The 20,038-nt window shown below is 40.0% G+C and overlaps 1 protein-coding gene across 3 annotated transcripts in view; it reads left to right on the top strand.

Moving 5' to 3' along the window:
* Positions 1 to 1,158: 1,158 nt before the first annotated feature.
* The window catches only part of MOSMO (modulator of smoothened), a 112,915-nt gene continuing 94,035 nt past the window's right edge, over positions 1,159 to 20,038 (top strand). For all 3 annotated transcript variants that reach the window (XM_037813557.1, XM_037813554.1, XM_037813556.1), the window contains exon 1: positions 1,159 to 1,272. In XM_037813557.1, coding sequence (XP_037669485.1) covers positions 1,167 to 1,272 — 106 coding nt within the window. In that variant the 5' untranslated portion in view covers positions 1,159 to 1,166. The remainder of the gene's footprint in view (positions 1,273 to 20,038) is intronic.

The raw sequence follows: 20,038 nt of genomic DNA, 5'->3' as shown, positions 1-20,038 counted from the left end.
CACTCTCCAGCCACACTGGCCACGTTGCAGTTCTTTTGAGCATGCCAATCTCGTCCCTGCCCTCTCCTTCTGGTATTGTCTTGCCCCAGATCTTCAGAATGCAGGTCTTTGTGATCTTGGCGGTACAGCACAAATGTAACCTTCCCAAAGATCCAACTGACCATCCTAAGTATCACCCTCCTTCCTGACACAGACCCCCATTTAATTCGTGGATCAAGGCCTGAAATGTTCTATATTTAAAAAATCAATTTTCACGTGTTTCTGTCTGTTCCCCACAAGAACATCAACTTCACTATAGCGGGATCCTTGTCGCTGGTTCATTGCAGTATACCTCTCAGTATACCTCCAGCGCCTATAGCAGTGCCTGACGCACAGTAGGTACTCAATTGCTACTTCTAAGTGAGGCAATCCCCACAGCTGACAGACATGGAACTGGCAAAGCTAATACAAAGGTGAGAAGGGCTGTGCGCCCCCCAACCCCTAAATCACTCGGCGGTAGTCTGGACACGCCTCCTGCTGGAAGACCCGCGGCTTACACCCCCACCCCCGTCTTCCTTTGAAAGGCTAAGGATTGGAGTATTTTGTGCCCAAACAGTCATCAACAACGACAATAATATTACTATTGGCAAGAAAGCCAAGAGGCCGCGCGGCGAGAAGAGACCGGCACAGCCGCAGGGGCCGGAGCCGGGCCAGTTGGGGTCCGAGAGCCGGACGGCCGAGAGGAACGGGGCCTGGGGCTGTCGAAGGGGCCCGCGGGGCGAGGTGACGAGGGGGGTAGCCAAAGGGACGCCGCACTGGAGCGGGGCACGGGCGGGTAGTGAGAGTCGACGCCACCGGCTGAGGCGGAAAAGCGCGTTCCAACGCTCGGAAGAGCCAGCACCGACGCCGCGCAGCCTTCGACGTGCCTGAGACCAGCGCCGCGGCTTCGCTTCCGGGTGAGGGGCGGGCGGGCCGAGCAGTTCCGGGGCGGGCGGCGGTTCCGGCTGTGGGGGCCGCGCCGCGGCTGCTGGTCCCGGGCGCGCGGAGGGCGCGGGCGGCGCGCGGGGGCCGAGGGGGCGCGAGGCGGCGGCGCGGGGACTCCGGGCCCCGGCGGCGGCCCATGGGGCGGGAGGCGTGAGGCCGCGGCCTGCCCGGGGCTCGGGGGGTGGGGGGAGCGGGGCGGGGAGATGGATAAACTGACCATCATCTCAGGATGTCTCTTTCTGGCCGCCGATATCTTCGCCATCGCCAGCATCGCCAACCCGGACTGGATCAACACTGGCGAGTCCGCGGGTGAGCGGCGGGCGCGCGGGGGCCAGCGGGGGATTGGTTAAGGGCACTGGGAGGGGTGGAGGGGGGAAACCCCCACTGGAGAGAGAACCGGACTGGAGGGTCCAAGGTGGGGGCCGGCCGGAGAAGAAAGGGGGCGGAGAGGAGACCCTGGCTTCGGAGAAAGGGGACCGAGGGGCGGTCCAGGCTGAGGGGAAAGGGAGTGGAGGAGCGGATGCGGTTGGTCACTAGCGGGACCCCCAGGCTGAGGGGAAAGGCGCCCCGGGCAGAGTGAAGAGTGGCGGAAGGGCAGAGACCTGGGCTGGCCTGGAGGGTTCCGGACCCCGGAGGGTGGAGTGTGAGCAGTCCCCCGACCTGAGGGACCGAGGAGGAACGAGTTACCTACCGGTAGAAGTCAAGATGGAAAACGGGAGGAACCGGTTTGGAGGAAATTGAGGCGCCTGCGAGGGGATCAGAAACCAGGCGGAGAGCCTAGGGCTGGGAAAACGAGGCCTGGAGGCCAGGAAGGAGGCATCCTATGGGAGGCATTGGCCAGGGGAGGCCGCGGGGTGTCAGATCCGACTCCGGATCCCCCAATCCCCAGGAAGCTGCACGGCCGCCCCAGGGAGAGGTGCTCGGGCGGCAGGCGGTGACCCGATGAGCAGGGTTAATGGTTGGTGCTGGGAGAGCTGAAAGTGTTGGCCAGAGGGTGGGGGCCGGACCGAACCTCTCTCCCCATTCCGGCCCGCTTGGCAGTGTCTGAGACGCCCGTGCCTTCCGATTTTCCCTTTGAAGCATATATGGTTATAATTTTGCTTTATTTTAGGCCCGGGAGCTATAATAACACTAATAATAAACCTTCTTTTATGGAACGTCTTTCATTCCAGTGCATCACAAAACGCTTTAGAGATCTTAATAGTAGTTACAAAATTAAATAACACATTAGAGTTGCAGGCAGCCCAGGAACAGTAGCAGTGCCTGCTGTTAACTCCCCAGAGCGCTAGACGGGAGGGACCAGGGGTGCCCTCAGGAAAGAGGCAGGCATCTCTGAAAGGTATCCCAGGTGACTGCGCTTGCAAGAGTTTTCTCAGCTTGGGCCACCACACACACACCCACACTCACACTCACTCACTTACCCAGATATGTGAGACCAAACCTTTAATTAATGTAAACAGCTGTCAGGAGAGCTGATGAAATTGAGGAATCATCTTGTTTTTTTAACTTCCTGTTCTTGAAGGGAGTATTCGGGGAGGGGGAGAAGGTCAGGCTTCTTCCATGAATAATTTGTTATAAAAATGTTAAGGATTACTGTTCTGTATTTGTTCTGCAATATTTTTAGCTCTTAAAAAAAGCTGTAGCTAGGACATTTGTTGCTTCCTCCTCCCTCCTCTCCCCCATTCTAGACCTAGTAACAGAGAATCATGCTGTCAGATTTACTGGTTATTTAAAATAACACTAAAGAATTCTGCTCTTCTTTTTGGCTTCACGGTTTTAGCAGAACTCTTAATTGTAAAGCATACATAAAAGTTTCAGATTGGCTTAAAATTTGGTAATTTTATGGGCTTTGTTTCTGAAAATATTGGTGGTGCCAGTGTTACAACTATTTTGCATAATTATATATGAGACATCCAGTTCATGGCCTGTTGTTTTTGTTATCCTAGTTATATTTGTAGTGGCTCCTTTTATGAGACTTTCTTTGGTGCTTTATGTACTTAGGGGCAAAGGGGTTTCACTGTTCTAGTAGAAAGATCCTTTTTGCAGTGAAGTTTTAGGTGGAGTCCTAACGTATAAAATAAAATTAAATATCCATGGGTAAGATGTAGTTGTGAGAGGGAACTGTTACATATATAGGAGAAACAGGAGGGAATTAATTGCATAACATTCCTGAGAAGATGGGAAAGGACAGCATTCAAAGCACAGGAAGAGGTAGGACCTCTGTTATACTTGAAGGAATGCAAAGAAAGGATGAGTACAACTCCTTCACATTAAGAGGCAAGGTCATCATTCACTGTAAGTTGCTGTGGAAATAGGAGGGGCAGAAGACCAAGATCTGAAGGAAGTTGTAAATGTTTGAAATAAGAAAGTAGATTTTGCAAAGAGAGCATGCCAGCCAGAGACGTAGTAGGATTGTCTAGCAGTGTTGAAGCCTAGCTGAAGTCGGTGATCCTACGCATACAATGTGATAACCCAGCTGCCCTGTTTTTTGACCTCTAATAGGGCTCAACTACGTTGATACCAGTGTGGCTTCATTCAGGGTTGGGGTTTGCCAGATACATGCAACAAAATAACAGGGGTGCAAAGGTGTTTAAGGTACTGACCAGAGTATCATTGTGATGATGGATCATGAAATCTCTGCTGGATAAAGAGTAGAAGTAAATAAAGGAAAGAGCTAATAGAATGATCAGTAGGATAGTGGATTCAGTAAAATTGAAGACCAGTCAGAGTGGGAGTGGTTGATGCTGCCCAGTGGAAGGGCAAAGAATTGTGTGTACAGAGGAGATTTGAAATAGTGCTTTGGAAGGTAGAGCAGTTTCTGCTGATGATAAGGTCCAGAATGTGCCACTAGGGGTATGTGGCTGAGGTGGGGTTGAGGAGATGATTTTTTTTCTAACAACTCCCCTTGTCATCTCAGCATACCCTTCAGTTAAATATTCTGTGGCTACAAAGAGAAATTGTGAGGCGATAATAGGAAATTTTTCAAAATTGTATCTAACATATTTCTTATCTTAAATATGTCAGACAGTAATCCCACCCACCCCCCCAATTTAAAATAAACAGGATACTATGTTCATTTGTTCACTGTTGTGTTCATGTACTGTGGTAAGATGCACCTGAACTTTGCTGGTATATGACTGAGCTTGTATGCTCACTTGTGCAGTCTTACCTGAGTAGACAGATGCAGTCTTAAGTTTAAAACAAAACAGTCAGGGCAGAGTTAAAAACCTTCCAAACCAATGAAACATTTAAAAGAAGTTTGAATAAGATCTCAAAGGTTTATTTCAAGGTCTGCACAGAAGTGGCAATCTGGCAGCAAGAGATAATGCATTGGATTCCCTCTGTGTTATATACAGTGTATAGAAGTTTTGATTACAGTGTTTTCATTGCAGTTTTAAAAATGGATGTTCAAACACTACAATTACATGGAACTTTGAATAGGAAATGAGATATGGTAGGTTGGTATAGGTTAGAGTGAAACAGTGACACATCTGAAACTAATTTCAGCAGAGAATAAAAATATATTTACAGAAAAAAAAAATGGATGAAATGTACTTTCCAAGTAGAAGTCCTAGAGCTGAAAAGTTCTGCAGAATGCAGTTTGAAAACCACTGCACTGGACTTCTAAGGGAAAGTTTCAGTATTCATACTTCCAAACTCCATCAACTTGGAGTTCTGACCATGGTCATAGAACTGAGTCTTTCATTGTCTTGGTTTCCTCCTTTGTAAAATAGGGATAATAATAATGCCCATCTCATTGGGTTATTGTAAGGATTAATGTTGATCATTGTAAGATGTTTGTAACAGTGTCTGACACGTGGTAAGTGCTCAATAAAAGTTAAATGTTATCAATGTTATATTACTGCTATGATTTTTAAGTTATAGTTCAAAATAACATGTGTGTGAATCCCAGTTTTGAAATTAAAGCTAAGAACTTGCTACTATGAAAACTGAAACATTTTCCTTGGAAATAAGGAAACATCAAGAATAAGGCCAGGCTTATAACAAGTTAAGAAATACATTTGTCTTCCGCTTTAGCTTTGGACTTTCTCCATCACTCCCATACTCTGCTTCCTCCTCCATTCTCAAATCTTTGTGTTCTACTCTCTTTGCTCCTTATTTTCTACTTGTGTTAACACAAAATAAAATAAAAAAAAGAAACTGAATAGAATAACTTCTTAAAATCCAGACTGATATTACCATAAGATTATGGACCATGCCTCAGCCTGGCAGTTTTTAGTTTGTTTCATACAGAGAAAGTACATTCTTCTTATTGTCAGTTGTGCATGGTAACTGTCTTGCATTTGTTCTAATAGCTTGTGGATTGTGTACAAACTTTTGAAGATATAATGAAACAGATATTTCACGTTTGGGGAAAGTGCATGGGAGGGGGCGATTTAGCAAGGACCCTTATAGCAGTTTCTGTTAATGGAACCAAAAATATTAAACAGTGGGTGAATATAATAGCAAAGTAAAGGAATTCTGTAATGATGAGGTCAAATTTCTGCTGGCTACTAGAACTCAACATCGATAGCAATCTCTTCTGTTTTAAATGCTATAGTGCTTTATAAAAGATTTCAGGGAACTTTGCCCTTCATTATTGATTGGATTCCTTTGTTTTTTTTATGTTTGGCCAATGTAAAATAGTCATTTCCTCATTTTTTCCCCACATGCTCATGAGACTTGCGTTTCAGTGCTGTAAACTCCCTTCAGGAAACTCTCCACTCAAGTATTATCTGTATCTTATTTATGTACACCTTTATCTTAAATGAGGTTAAAATTCTTCAATGGTTAGAAGTTTTGCCAGATTGAGGAAGAAGGAAAGAAAGGGATTTGGCTTCAGTCTTAAAATGATATCTTTTGCTTTGTACAAGTCCCTTAACTTCACTCACTGATTTTTCATTCCCAAGAGGCAAACTTTTTGTGAAAAAGGTTTTTTTTTTTTTAGTTTTATTGAGATAATTTTAACAAGATCAACAATTAAGCAAAACTGCATCTTATAAATGTAAATGATGTACAGATCCCTTTATTGAAACATCATCCCTTTATACAGCAGGGACTTCAGCAGTTGTTTAGGATTACAACATCCTAAGTCATCTACATGGATTTGCCCAGTGTTGTTTAGGAAGATTTCAAAATATTTCCCAAAGTCTCTTCTAGTATGTGAATGAACTTCTTCCTTATGTCTACTCAGAATTTCTCTCTATAGAGTTGATTTTCATATGCACATTATAGTCTGTCGTAGGTGAGTTCAGGTTAGTGTATTTAGTCCTGAAAATATTTTCATTCTTTTTCTTTTAAAATTGTTTAGATTGGATGTTGGGGTGTTTAAGGGGTCTCAGTAATCAACACTCTTTTCCCCACCTATGTTCTGAACTAATCTGAAAAAAAAAAAACAAGAGTAAGGTAATCGTGGACAAAAATATTGTCTTTATTGCTGATAAAGATCGTATTGGACAATGTGGTTTATATCTGTGGGCAAATGGGCTTCCTTATAACGACCTTAAAATCGAATAGACTTAATTATCAATCCCAATCAGGGCTGGGGGACCTGCTCCTATAACATTTCCAGCATGAAAGAACAGTGGAGAATGAGTGCTCCCTGTGGGCAGCTTGCTCCAAGGGCAAGAAGTTGGACCACGTTTGCCCAGTTTTTCTTCTTAAATTCACCATTCAAATGAAGTCATTGCCTCTGACCTGGGCGGGAATGACTGAGATGTCACAAACAAGCTAGAACTATTATGCTAATAGGGTTCCATCCTTCATGCAACATCCTCACCTCTACCCCTCGTGGATAGAAAATCAGGAATGAGGTGATGGAGAGGTGTTACTTGTTTGAAACCCTGGAGATGTCTGACATTTATAAGGAACAATTACTTTTGGTTTTCCTCAAGTTTAAAGATTGGCAGGTGCTTGGGGTAGTGGGAGACTTGCTGGAGCTGGGGGGAGGTGTGTCATTACCCATTCTACTGCCATTTCCACAGGAAATCTTCAGATAAGGGACTGTGGTGCTTGGCATAAAGGTTCAAAATGTACTACAAGTACATCCTGGCCTATAAATTGGGGATCCTTGGTTTAAAATACTAAAATTACAGGTTGCCCAAGCAGACCTATTTATTAAATACTAGCAAACTATTAAATAATAAGCCTCTTCCCCTGAACTGTTCAACTTCAGTGATCATAAAGATGCTTTGGCATGGAGGAGTTCTGCAACATCGGTTGTTAAAGAAACAAACTTGTCTAGAACTTTGTTTTATTATTGGTCATTTTGGATATGACTTAGAGAGGAGGACATAATTTAGTTACCCAAGAAGGCAAAAATCTTGACATTGTATTTCTTCTTTTGTTTAAACATTAAAATTTCTTCATTGGCCTTTTCAGTCTTTTTAACAGCTATATTGAGATAATTCACATAACCATAACGATTCACTTATTTAAAGTGTATATATTGGTGGTATATTCACAGAGTTGTTCACCTGTCACCACAGTCAATTTTATAACATTCTCATTCTCCCAAGAGAAACCCCATACCCCCTTAGGCATCACCCCGTTCTCCCCCACCAGCCCTAGACAACACTAATCTACTTTCTCTGTATATAAATTTGCCTATTCTGGACATTGCATATAAATGAAATCATACAATATGTGGTCCTTTGTGACTGGCTTCTTTCATTTAGCATAATGTTCTTAAGGTTCATCATTATTATGTAGTATGTATCAATACTTCATTCCTTTTTATCACTGAATAATATTCCGTTATATGGATATACCACATGCTATCTATTCACCACTGTATGGACATTTGGGTCACTAAATTACTTTTCCTTCTAGGAAAACACTCCTCCACGTGGTAAAATGGTACAAAGATTGTTTTAAAAATTGTTTTTCAAAAAAAGTAACATTATCAGCATATCAAATAATGACAACTTTGAATAAAACCTCAAATACTAATCCTTTTTATACAGTATCCACAGAACATGTTTTAAGCTTAAAATTATGATACTGTGAATTTCACAGTGTAGGGCAGATTCTCCAATGAGGTTAGATTTCCTAAGCAAAGCATTTATTTCCTTTACAGCCTTAGTTCCAAAAATCATCTCTCAGGATGTAGGGTGTAAGCTAGTGGCCTCAGAGGAGGGGAATTGGGGACCATGAACATGGACAGAAGACATGATTGAATGGAAATCACTAAAAAGGAAGGAAAGGCAGGAAAAGAAATTACAGAGTGATGACTGCTGATGCATTTTAAAAACTAGCTGTACTTTTTGGATCCTTTGTCACCTGGCTGCTGGAGCCCCCTTTCAAAGAAGGCATAGTAACAATCACAGACATCAGCCCTCCACTGCTCAGCTTAGTGTGTCCTAAAACTATGTTGTTGTTTGTCCCGTTTCCTGGTAAATATTTCCCAAAGCAGTATTAGAGTTGCAGAGTAGGTGGGATTTGGATTAAGACATATCTAGATTTGATTCTTGAATTCTCTTTTTATGACCTGTATGATTTGGAGCATGTAATTTGATTTCTCAGCTATAAAATGGGAATGATATGCTGATATCAAAGGGCGGTTGTAAAGAAATAAAAGTATGGCCTCTAAGGCCTGATCTATAGTAAATGCTAAAATGTTTGTTATAATTATTATTTATTATATAAAATATCAAAACATCTGAAATTTTTATGTCCCTTTTGTATTGTCTGTCTTATTTATTTACTATACCCTGCCTTGTTCCAGAAAGATATAAAGCAACATGGTATGCCTTTCTTTGAATATTGCAGAAACCCAGCTGGGTCCAATCTGGGAAGAGAGACTGCATAGTCAGTTGTAGTGGTAATATAGACTTAATGGGACACATGTAAGTACCAAAAGCAAGGAGTGCATTGGGTATAGATGTTTCTGGAACAGATTGAAGAGGTTTTCTTAAGTGAAAGGCAGCCAAGCATAGAGGAAAGAGCACATGCACTCAGGTTTTGGGATCAAACCAACATGTCATCAAATCCCACTTCCACTATTCATTAGCCATGTAGTTGATCTTGGGCAAGTCATAGTTAAATTTTTTTAGTAATAAAAATTATATCATTCAGACCTGACTAATACCTCTTTGTCTCTTCATGTTGTTAATGCAGGTTCAGACCCCAATATTCTATTCTCCTGTAGGTTACAGAGTATTGACCACAATGCATTGTGAACCTTATTTTGTTGAGAAGTTATTTTTAAAGGAATATATCTAAGAGCAGCAGTATGTAGGGCTTTACAAGTGGAGTATTTGGAATCTCACCTCAGGGTCTGAAAATCAGTTTGAAATATATGAGAAGGTTGTTTATGGAAACCTGGCAAGTAGTATAACTGAACATTTAGTCCTAATTATGGAATAAAAATTCTTCTAGTCATCATTAGCTTCTGTAATGCACCTGTGAATTTTTGTTTTTTTCTGTACCGCTTTTTATTGCTTAATATACTTAAGCAGTGGGCCATATTGCATAATCTTATAGGGGAAATTTAGACACATAATGAAGTATTGCTGTTTATGAAATTGTTACTCTTGTATTATTATAAATAGGAGTTTAATCATGCAACATGAATGGATAATTATTTATACAGTGACCTTGCTTTATATCCTTCCTCTAAGTAGCCCAGGAGATTAGGTTATACTGTGACAGCAGGGGCAACAGATAGGTATAAATTTCATATTTACAGCTTTACCTATGTATGATTGCTTATGTAAACATGACATTTATTTCTTTTTGGTTTTTGGAATGTTTTAATTTCAAGCTCTGATGCTAAACATTTTTTTTTCAAGTACTTTCTAGAATTCTTTGCCCAACTAGCAGCTAGCTGCAAAAAAGTTTAATACTTGCAAAACTGGACCAATTGGTAATACAATAGATTGGGAGTGGTGGTTATATTATTTACTCCTGTAACCAGTATAAAACTGATGGAAAGTAATGTTTAGCAGGCTGTTGAGGAAATAATGAGAGGTTAGGTAAGAGCCATGAGGAAACTTAAAAGATCTTTGAATATCAGGGTACCTAAAAAATAAGCATCTAGCTCAGAATCACTTGTCAATAATATACCTATGGAAACATTAATGAGTATTCTCTCATAAGCTGTAAGTTACAGGGAAGAGAATCCTTATCAAATATACCATGACAAAGAAGAATGATGTACTCTTGGAATTTATCACTTTAAAGTTGAAAAAATAAAGAGCATATGGGTTTGGGTGTTGCTATCAATGATACATGTATTTGTGAGTATATACCAAACAATGTGTATAGTTTGCTTACATGAAGTTTCATAGTTTGACTCCAGTTCAGTTTTGAAGCAAACTGACATTTCTTTGACTTATTATGCTCTCTCTCTCTCTTTCTCTCTCTCTCGTTCTCTGTCTCTCTCTCTTTTTAAGAGAAAAAGGCTGTACTTTTTTGAGTGTCTCTTTATGCTAGCTTTGCTATAAATAAAAGATCACATTTGGCATTTTGACACTTGCTGTTGTGTATATTGAGTAAAAAGGCAGCTGTTGACTTTATTTAATATAGATCTTTTCAACTAGGGACCATATACCACTATTACTAGAGATTAAACATGAGTAAAGAAAAATGCATTTGGTTGGATCAAGAAAGTAAATGGGAAAGCAGAATTTCACAACATCTCCCCAATTGCATTGTATTCACAGTAAGTTGTTCACCTGGAATATTGCTGTGTCTGCTTTCAGCTATAGTAATAGAAGTGCTTTTCAAAAATAGACTGTTAAAAAAAAAAAGGCCATGCTGAGATCAGTTGACTTCCAAAGGTAAAAGCACTGTTAGACTATCAAAGATGTGGCCATTTCATTTATAAAGTAACATTCCTTTTGAAAAAATAAATCTTTAATTTACTAGAAATATTCTTTTAGTCTTCCCACAGATATTCCCTCAAATCACCAGACTTTATTCCAGGCAGTTTCACAACTAATGCTTATTGAAGTTTCTGTAGTCTGGAAGAAACTGTACTGATTATTCAGAGGGATTACATTAAAGCAAAAGAAAATGTATTTTATGTTCAAAGAATTTGTACTCTGGAAAGGTAAAGCTATATAAATATGAAATAATTATTGTGAAATATATGATGAAACTACTTTCTGCCAAGGTGGTCAGAGAAGAAGTGGAATTTGAGCTTAACAGAATGATGCATTTAATAAGGAGCATTTTAAATAGTTAGGAAAACTTGGGACATACTTACCCTTGAAGATGGAATGGCATAAGTAAAGGTGGAAGGTAGGGAAATTTTCTATACATTGCTGCTAAGTTTATCTTTCAGAACACGTGTAATAATAATAGCAGATACTTATATAGCATTTACTTTGTGACAGATAGTATTCTAGGCACTTGACATGTATTAACTACTTTAATCCCCACAATACCCTATATAAAGTAAGTGCTGTTATTATCCCCACAGAGACATAGAAAGGTTAAGTAACTTGCCCAGGGTCACACAGCTGATAAGTGGAAGAGTCAAGATTTGAACCCAGGGAGTCCGGCTCCAGGGTCTTTGCTCTTCATCACTGTATGTGCTTGTACCAGAAACTTTCAAGGACCCTTCATCGTCCTCAAAAACAAAAGGCACTCAGAGCTTTCCACAATATGGCCCAAAGTTCAAGCTCCTCTATGTTACTTTGTTTCCTAAATATAATCTGTGTTCTCATCTCTAAGCCTTTGTTTATGTTGTTTATTCTCAGCCTGAAATATCCTCTGGCTCTTCCCAGTCCCTCTCTTACCAATGTCATGCTTATCTTCCAAGCATCTTCCAACTGCCATCTTCATAAAAACCTTTTTTGATCCCTCTGACAGAAAGTGTGTGTAGTTTTTTGTGTTTTTTTTTTTTTTTTTCCCCTGGGTAACACCTTGTACATTTTTCATGGTAATCTTTTTGTATTATGGCTATTTGTGTAGTATTTGCCTTATTTTCTAGTGCAGAGTTTAAGTTCCTTGAGAGTAGGGGATATGATTTATTGATTCCTTTACCTTATGTACCACTCAGTCCAAGCATGGCAGAAAAGGAAGTATAGTTATCAGTAAGATTTTGAACCTAGGGTAGGGCATTTTGGAGACAGCTGATTTTTGTGGGTAACTTTTGAACATTGTACTCTTCTATGCTCCCTTAGTGGGATATAGCCTGCTGACAAAAAGAACAGCAAAGAAACACCAAACTTTACTTAGTAAGTAGCAAACCCCCTATAACCGTTCTGCAGAGAAATGTTATCCCCATTTTGCTGATGAAGAAACATGTTCACAGAGGAGAAGTGATTTGTCTGGCATCATTTAATTAGGAGGTGGTAGAGCTGGATTCAGAAGCCCTGCTCTGTTCATTATACCACATTGCTTTTTAGTATGCTGTTTTAGATGAGTCCCTGTGCTGCTGTCCTTCTTTCCTCTAGTTCCTCTCTTTCTTTTATTGGCATCATCTGTAATTTTTACTCAGAACAACATTTTTGGGAGCTTCCTAACTTCTTGAGTATTCTTTCCTTCAAGAACTTCATTCCATGTAATCATGCCTACCTTTTTGAAATCTGCTTTCCTAAATTAAAGGGCATTTGACTCTGTTTACCTTTTTCCTCATAATTTCTAAGATGACCAGATAGCTTTTTCTCTAGGTCCTCCGTTCTCCTAATTTCACCAATAACATGATTCCTAATTCTAGCTAGAGTTTAAGTCACAATTATTCTGGATATAGTCTGTATTGTTGACTAAACCTGGGAGTTGTATATCAGAGAGCTGCATTCTTACAGACATTCATCTCTTTGTAATTTAGGGTGTCTTAAGGTGATGTGATGGAAGAGTGATAAAGAGTGCAATTGTTGGACCTGCATTTTTTATGTGAGAGACAGTGGAAACATTTCCTTTATAAACTGTGATTTTGAAATGATTCATTCATTAAAGAAGGCAAATAAAAATAGCAATGAAATAAGGACATAATAGCTATTAAATGAACTCTATGTCTTTTGAAAAGGGGATGATTAAGGGAGAAGATATGTAAATAACTTGGGTGCACAAGCTGCTATTTGAGATTTTGCTGAGTAAAAATGATGGAAGGAATTAAACTGGACAGGAATTTAGTTGGATCTTGCTTAAAGTAGTAGGTGTAGTGAATCTCCAAAGTTGATTTTTAAAAATTGCAGCATTTGAAGGAACTCTTCTTGAATTAGCAGAATCAAAGTAGTATTCTATTTTTTTAATTACTTCTGAACTGTCCTTACAGTGTGCAGCTTTAAAATGTAATTTTATATAATGTACCAGAAAAATTGCCAAGAAGATATAGGCCCAGGATTTCAATATAATTTTTAAAAGGAAATAAGGTTGGCGATCAGATAAATTTGAAGAAGTGCTTTTTATCAGAATTAAGAAAAGTAGTATTATAATCTTTTATTAGGTTGAGTTTACCTAGAGAAAATTGCTTTAAGAATTTTCTGTCCAGAGTAGCTGTTTGTAGGGAATATGCCACTTGTCTATGGAAGTCAGTGCTTATGAGACACTTTTGTTGATGTTTCTAAGGTTTTGGCATTCCAGAGAAGTTAAAACTGTTCTACAAAAATATTCCTAAACAGTAAATTTTGAGCACAGCTTTAGAATCAGAACTAGTTAATATCCTAACTCTAGCTTTTCCTAAGTGGTGCCTAGTCACTTAGCTTGTCTATTCAGTTTCCTCATAGACTTGTTTTGAGAATTAAATGAGCATATTTAAGTCACTTGATACCATTCCTGGGACTAGGTAAGCTCTCAAAAAATGATGGCAACTATTATTCTTTATTCTTTTACCTCCTCTGCCTCCCAATTTATGAGTGATGGGAAGAAGATATGTCTTATAAGAATTCCCTTTACTTTAATGTCCATGTTTTGAAATAAAGCATAGGACAAAAGTAGATTTTTCTGAATCCAAACACTTGAGATTCTATCTGGGAGGTGAGAAAAAAAGCTGCCAGACACCTGCTCAACTTGTATAGTGGCAAGAGGACTCAATTTCCAATTGGTTTCCTGCCCTTAGCCCTTACCTTCAGTTCCTATGCCTCAATATGAAAAATTTTATACTCCTTTGGAGATTCAGGCCTGACTGAGGCAACAGAATCTCTGAGAGTTTTTTATGGCTAGCCAACTATTACCTTTTGGAAGAATTTTGGATGCAGTTTCAATTTTAAGTGTGTAATTTTGAGATAATTAGGTAAATTATCGGTTTCAACTCTTTTCCTAGGTTGTGTCCATCTATTTTTTTAGATGCAATTTTATTGAGATATGTTCACACACCATACAGTCATCCAAAGTGTACAATCAGTTGTTCACAGCATCATCATATATAGTTGCGCATTTATCACCACAATCAATTTTTGAATATTTTCATTACTCCAAAAAATAAAACTAAAAATAAGAATAACAATAAAAGTAAAAAAGAACACTCAAAACATCTCATACTCCTTTTTACCCCTTTTATTCATTTACTTTTTGTCCCCCTTTTTCTACTCATCTGTCCACACACTAGATAAAGGGAATGTGAGCCACAAGGTTTTTACAATCACACAGTCACACCATATAAGCTACCTAGTTACACAATCATCTTCACGAATCAAGGATAGTGGATTGCAGTTCAACAGTTTCAGGTGTTTGCTTCTAGCTATTCTAATACACTAAAAACTAAAAAAAGATATCTATATAATGCCTAAGAATAACCTCCAGAATGACCTCTTGACTCCATTTGAGATCTCTCAGCCGCTGAAACTTTATTTTAATTTCTCTTCCTCCTTTTGGTCAGGAAGGCTGTCTCAATCCCACGATGCTGGGTCCAGGCTCCTCCCCAGAAGTCATGTCTCATGTTGCCTGGGAGATTTATACCCAGGGAGTCCTGTCCTAAGTAGCAGGGACGGCACTGAGTTTAGCTGCTGAGTGGGCTTAGAGAGAGACAAGCCACATCTGAGCAACAAAGAAAGTTATCTGGGGTGACTCTTTTTTTTTTTTTTTTTTTAAATCTTCGTTTTATTGAGATACATTCACATACCACGCAGTCATACAAAACAAATCGTACTTTCGATTGTTTACAGTACCATTACATAGTTGTACATTCATCACCTAAATCAATCCCTGACACCTTCGTTAGCACACACACAAAAATAACAAGAATAATAATTAGAGTGAAAAAGAGCAATTGAAGTAAAAAAGAACACTGGGTACCTTTGTCTGTTTGTTTCCTTCCCCTATTTTTCTACTCATCCATCCATAAACTAGACAAAGTGGAGTGTGGTCCTTATGGCTTTCCCAATCCCATTGTCACCCCTCATAAGCTACATTTTTATACAACTGTCTTCGAGATTCATGGGTTCTGGGTTGTAGTTTGATAGTTTCAGGTATCCACCACCAGCTACCCCAATTCTTTGGAACCTGAAAAGGGTTGTCTAAAGTGTACGTAAGAGTGCCCACCAGAGTGACCTCTCGGCTCCTTTTGGAATCTCTCTGCCACTGAAGCTTATTTCATTTCCTTTCACATCCCCCTTTTGGTCAAGAAGATGTTCTCCGTCCCACGATGCCGGGTCTACATTCCTCCCCGGGAGTCATATTCTACGTTGCCAGGGAGATTCACTCCCCTGGGTGTCTGATCCCACGTAGGGGGGAGGGCAGTGATTTCACCTTTCAAGTTGGCTTAGCCAGAGAGAGAGGGCCACATCTGAGCAACAAAGAGGCATTCGGGAGGAGGCTCTTAGGCACAACCATAGGGAGGCCTAGCCTCTCCTTTGCAGCAACTGTCTTCCCAAGGGTAAAACTTATGGTAGAGGGCTCAACCCATCAAACCACCAGTCCCCTATGTCTGTGGTCATGTTAGCAACCATGGAGGTGGGGTAGACCAATACCCTAACATTTTCATAAATTTCTGTAATTCTTGTAATTATTCCTCTCTCTCAGAACACACACACACACACACACACAGACACACACAACACAAATCAACCAAAATTCATGCCTCTATAATATTAGGAAGTCTTTCATTTGTCTGATTTCATAATGTTAGAAACTTTCTAAATGTACTAAACAAGAAAAACAGCTAAGGACCCATGTATTGGTATGCCTTTTTTTTTTTTTTTAATCCTCAGGGGATTTGGGGGAACTGAAGGCCTAGGCAAATTAATTTGCCACCATGAGCCTCGGATTCTGACAGGGCCTAAAGGGTGTTAGTGGATGTGTTTGCCAGTAAATCACACATTTCCGGGTGTGATTGGCATGGCTGTTCTTTTTTTTTTTTTTTTTTTTTTTTTAATCATCATTTTATTGAGATACATTCACATACCACGCAGTCATACAAAACAAATCGTACTTTCGATTGTTTACAGTACCATTACATAGTTGTACATTCATCACCTAAATCAATCCCTGACACCTTCATTAGCACACACACAAAAATAACAAGAATAATAATTAGAGTGAAAAAGAGCAATTGAAGTAAAAAAGAACACTGGGTACCTTTGTCTGTTTGTTTCCTTCCCCTATTTTTCTACTCATCCATCCATAAACTAGACAAAGTGGAGTGTGGTCCTTATGGCTTTCCCAATCCCATTGTCACCCCTCATAAGCTACATTTTTATACAACTGTCTTCGAGGTTCATGGGTTCTGGGTTGTAGTTTGATAGTTTCAGGTATCCACCACCAGCTACCCCAATTCTTTAGAACCTAAAAAGGGTTGTCTAAAGTGTGCGTAAGAGTGCCCTCCAGAGTGACCTCTCGGCTCGTTTTGGAATCTCTCTGCCACTGAAGCTTATTTCATTTCCTTTCACATCCCCCTTTTGGTCAAGAAGATGTTCTCCGTCCCACGATGCCGGGTCTACATTCCTCCCCGGGAGTCATATTCTACGTTGCCAGGGAGATTCACTCCCCTGGGTGTCTGATCCCACATAGGGGGGAGGGCAGTGATTTCACCTTTCAAGTTGGCTTAGCCAGAGAGAGAGGGCCACATCTGAGCAACAAAGAGGCATTCAGGAGGAGACTCTTAGGCACAAATATAGGGAGGCCTAGCCTCTCCTTTGCAGTAACAAGCTTCATAAGGGCAAGCTCCAAGATAGAGGACTTGGCATACTACAATGGTAGTCCCCAGTGCTTGCAAGAATATCAGGAATTCCCCAAGTGGGGAAGTTGAATGTTCCCACATTTTTCCCCAGGCCCTCAAGGGGGCTTTGCAAATACTTTTTATTCTGTGCCCAAATTACTCTCAGATGTATTGGGGCTTCATGCTAACCTGTACAAACCAGCCAGCTTGCACCCCCTAATCAAGGTTACATGTAATTATGGTGTTTGAATAAACTGACCATTCAAGTTAACTTACATAGCATGCTACAGAAAATACAGGTTTTGCACCAAATAAACATCTCTTCCTTTGGTCTCACACAGAAGTTTTAAAACACAGTCAATATCAACCTTTTCCCTTTAGTCTGGTTTACCTTGTTCTAACCAAGTCCATTTTGTTCATATCTCTAATTGAATTCTAATCTCTTTTTCAGTTTCTTTAACATTTGTTGTATGGGGTAATGCTGACATTCATAGCTGCTGAACTGTGGCTCTGAGTCTCAGGTGTTACACAGATACCCAAAGTTATAGGGACTGACCAGGTTCTACACAAACAGCTCAGCATCTCAGAATTTAGAAATAACCATTACAACTCATGAGTAGATGTGACTCCCATAAGAGCTTACAGTCTGTGAACCTTTACCATAAGCCTTCCCCTGATAACCTGCGCTCTCAGATTCAATTCACATTATAGTTAGTCCACATTAGTGAGGCGTTATGATGTCTGTCTTTTCGATTCTGGCTTATTTCACTCAACATACTGTCCTGAAGTTCCATTCACCTAGTTGCATACCTAACAACTTCATTTCTTCTTGCCACCACTCAGTATTCCATTGTATGTAAACACCACAGTTCACCATTCTGTTTATCAGTCGATGTACCCTTAGGCCACCTCTATCCATTGTGATTCATGAATTCTGCTGCCATAAAAGCCAGTGTGCAATGTCCATTCTTGTCCCTGCTCTCAGTTCTTCCAAGTATATACCCAGTAACAGGGTTGCAGGACCATTTGGCAACCCCATAGTTAACTTCCTGTGGAACCACCACACTGCCCTCCAGCCAGGCTGTGCCATTCTACCTCCCTACCAACAGGGAGTAAGTACTTCCCTCTCGACATTTTCTGTAGCACTGTGTCCCTCTGTTTATTTTTTAAACAGTTTTATTCACACACCATACAATCCACCATAAGTGAAAAGGTCGGACAACATAACCACCACCAAGAATCTTATATAATTCCTTTATATCCTCCTCTTACAGACATTTAGCTTTGGTGTATTGCCTTTATTACAATAGTAGAAGCATCTTACAGTGTTACCATTAACTATAGACTCTAGTTTGCACTGATTCTATTTTTCCCATATACCATCCAATTTTCAACACCTTGCAATGTTGACATGCATTTGTTCTCCCTCATTTAAAAACATTCTTACATTTATACATTTAATCACCATCATTGACTACTCTAGGTTCCACTAAGTTCTACAGTCCCAATCTTTATCTTCTGTCTTTCCTTCTGGTCTCATACATGCCTTAGCCTTCCTCTTTCAACCACACTCACACTCCTCTTTCTTCAGAGTACTTACAGTATTGTACATATACACTATTATGCTATCCATTCCATTTCTGGATCTATACAATCAATCCTCTTAAACCTTCTGTACTCCTTCAGCATCAAATGCCTGATCTCTAAACTTTCTATCTCCTGATAACCCGTGTTCTCAACTCTCAAATTTCATTCATCAATGTTAGTCCATATTACTGAGACCATACATTACCCTTACTGATAGTCTTAATTCCTACACTCTTCTCCAAACCTCTCTCTCCTATCTTTTCCTATCTGTCTGTAGTGCTCCCTTTAGTATTTCTTGTAGAGCAGGTATCTTGTTCACAAACTCTCTGAGTGTCTGTTTGTCTGAAACTATTTTAAACTCTCCCTCATTTTTGAAGGACAGTTTTGCCAGATATAGAATTCTTGGTTGGCAGTTTTTCTCTTTCAGTATCCTAAATATATCATACTGCTGCATTCTTGCCTCCATGGTTTCTACTGAGAAATCCACACGTACTCTTATCAAGCTTCCTTTGTATGTGATGGATCGCTTTTCTCTTGCTGCTTTCAGAATTCTCTCTTTGTCTTTGACATTTGATAATCTGATTATTAAGTGTCTTGGAGTCAGTCTACTCAGATCTTTTCTGTTTGGGGTGTGTTGTGCTTCTTGGATCTGTAATTTTATTTTTTTTCATAAGGATGGGAAATTTTCAGTGATTATTTCCTCCATTATTTTTTCTGCCCCTTTTCCCTTCTCTTCTCCTTCTGGGACATCCATGACACATATATTTGTGCACTTCATGTTGTCATTCAAAATTCCCTGACACCCTGCTCATAAATTTCAATTTTTTTTCTATCTGTTCTTTTGTGTGTAGGATTTCAGGTGTCCTGTCCTCTAGTTCCCGAATCCTTTCTTCTGCCTCTTCAATTCTGCTGTTGTATGTCTCTGTTGTGTTTTTCATCTATTGTATTGTGCCTTTCATTCCCGTAAGTCCTGTCAGTTGTTTTTCCAACTTTCAGGTTCTTCCTTATGTTTGTTCAATGTCTTCTTTATATCCTTCATCTCTTTTGCCATATCTTCCCTCCATTCATTGATTATATTTTTTTAATTGATTTAGCGTATTTGTGTGAAGATCTTTAATTAGTTGCTTCAACTCCTGTATCTCATTTGAAGTTTAAGTTTGTTCCTTTGACTGGGCAATATCTTCATTTTTCCTAGTGTGATTCATAATTTTTTGTTGTCTAGGAACCTGGTTTCCTTGATTACCCCAATCATATTTTCCCAGACCAGATGGGCCCAGGTCTCAGGAGGAAGCTGTGTTCAGTATCAGGTTTCCCTGAGGGTGAGACCCACAAGATTGTCAGACTTTCCTGTGAGGCCTCTAGATTCAGTGCTTTTCCTGTCTTGCCCAGCAAGTGGTGTTTGTTAGACCACAGCTCCCTTCCAGCTTAAAGAGGTGTGGTGCA

The sequence above is a fragment of the Choloepus didactylus genome, chromosome 21 (assembly GCF_015220235.1).
Source record: "Choloepus didactylus isolate mChoDid1 chromosome 21, mChoDid1.pri, whole genome shotgun sequence".
Taxonomy (NCBI): Eukaryota; Metazoa; Chordata; class Mammalia; order Pilosa; family Megalonychidae; genus Choloepus; species Choloepus didactylus.
Note: the sequence above shows the minus strand (reverse complement) of the source record. Positions and strands in the feature narration are given on the sequence as shown.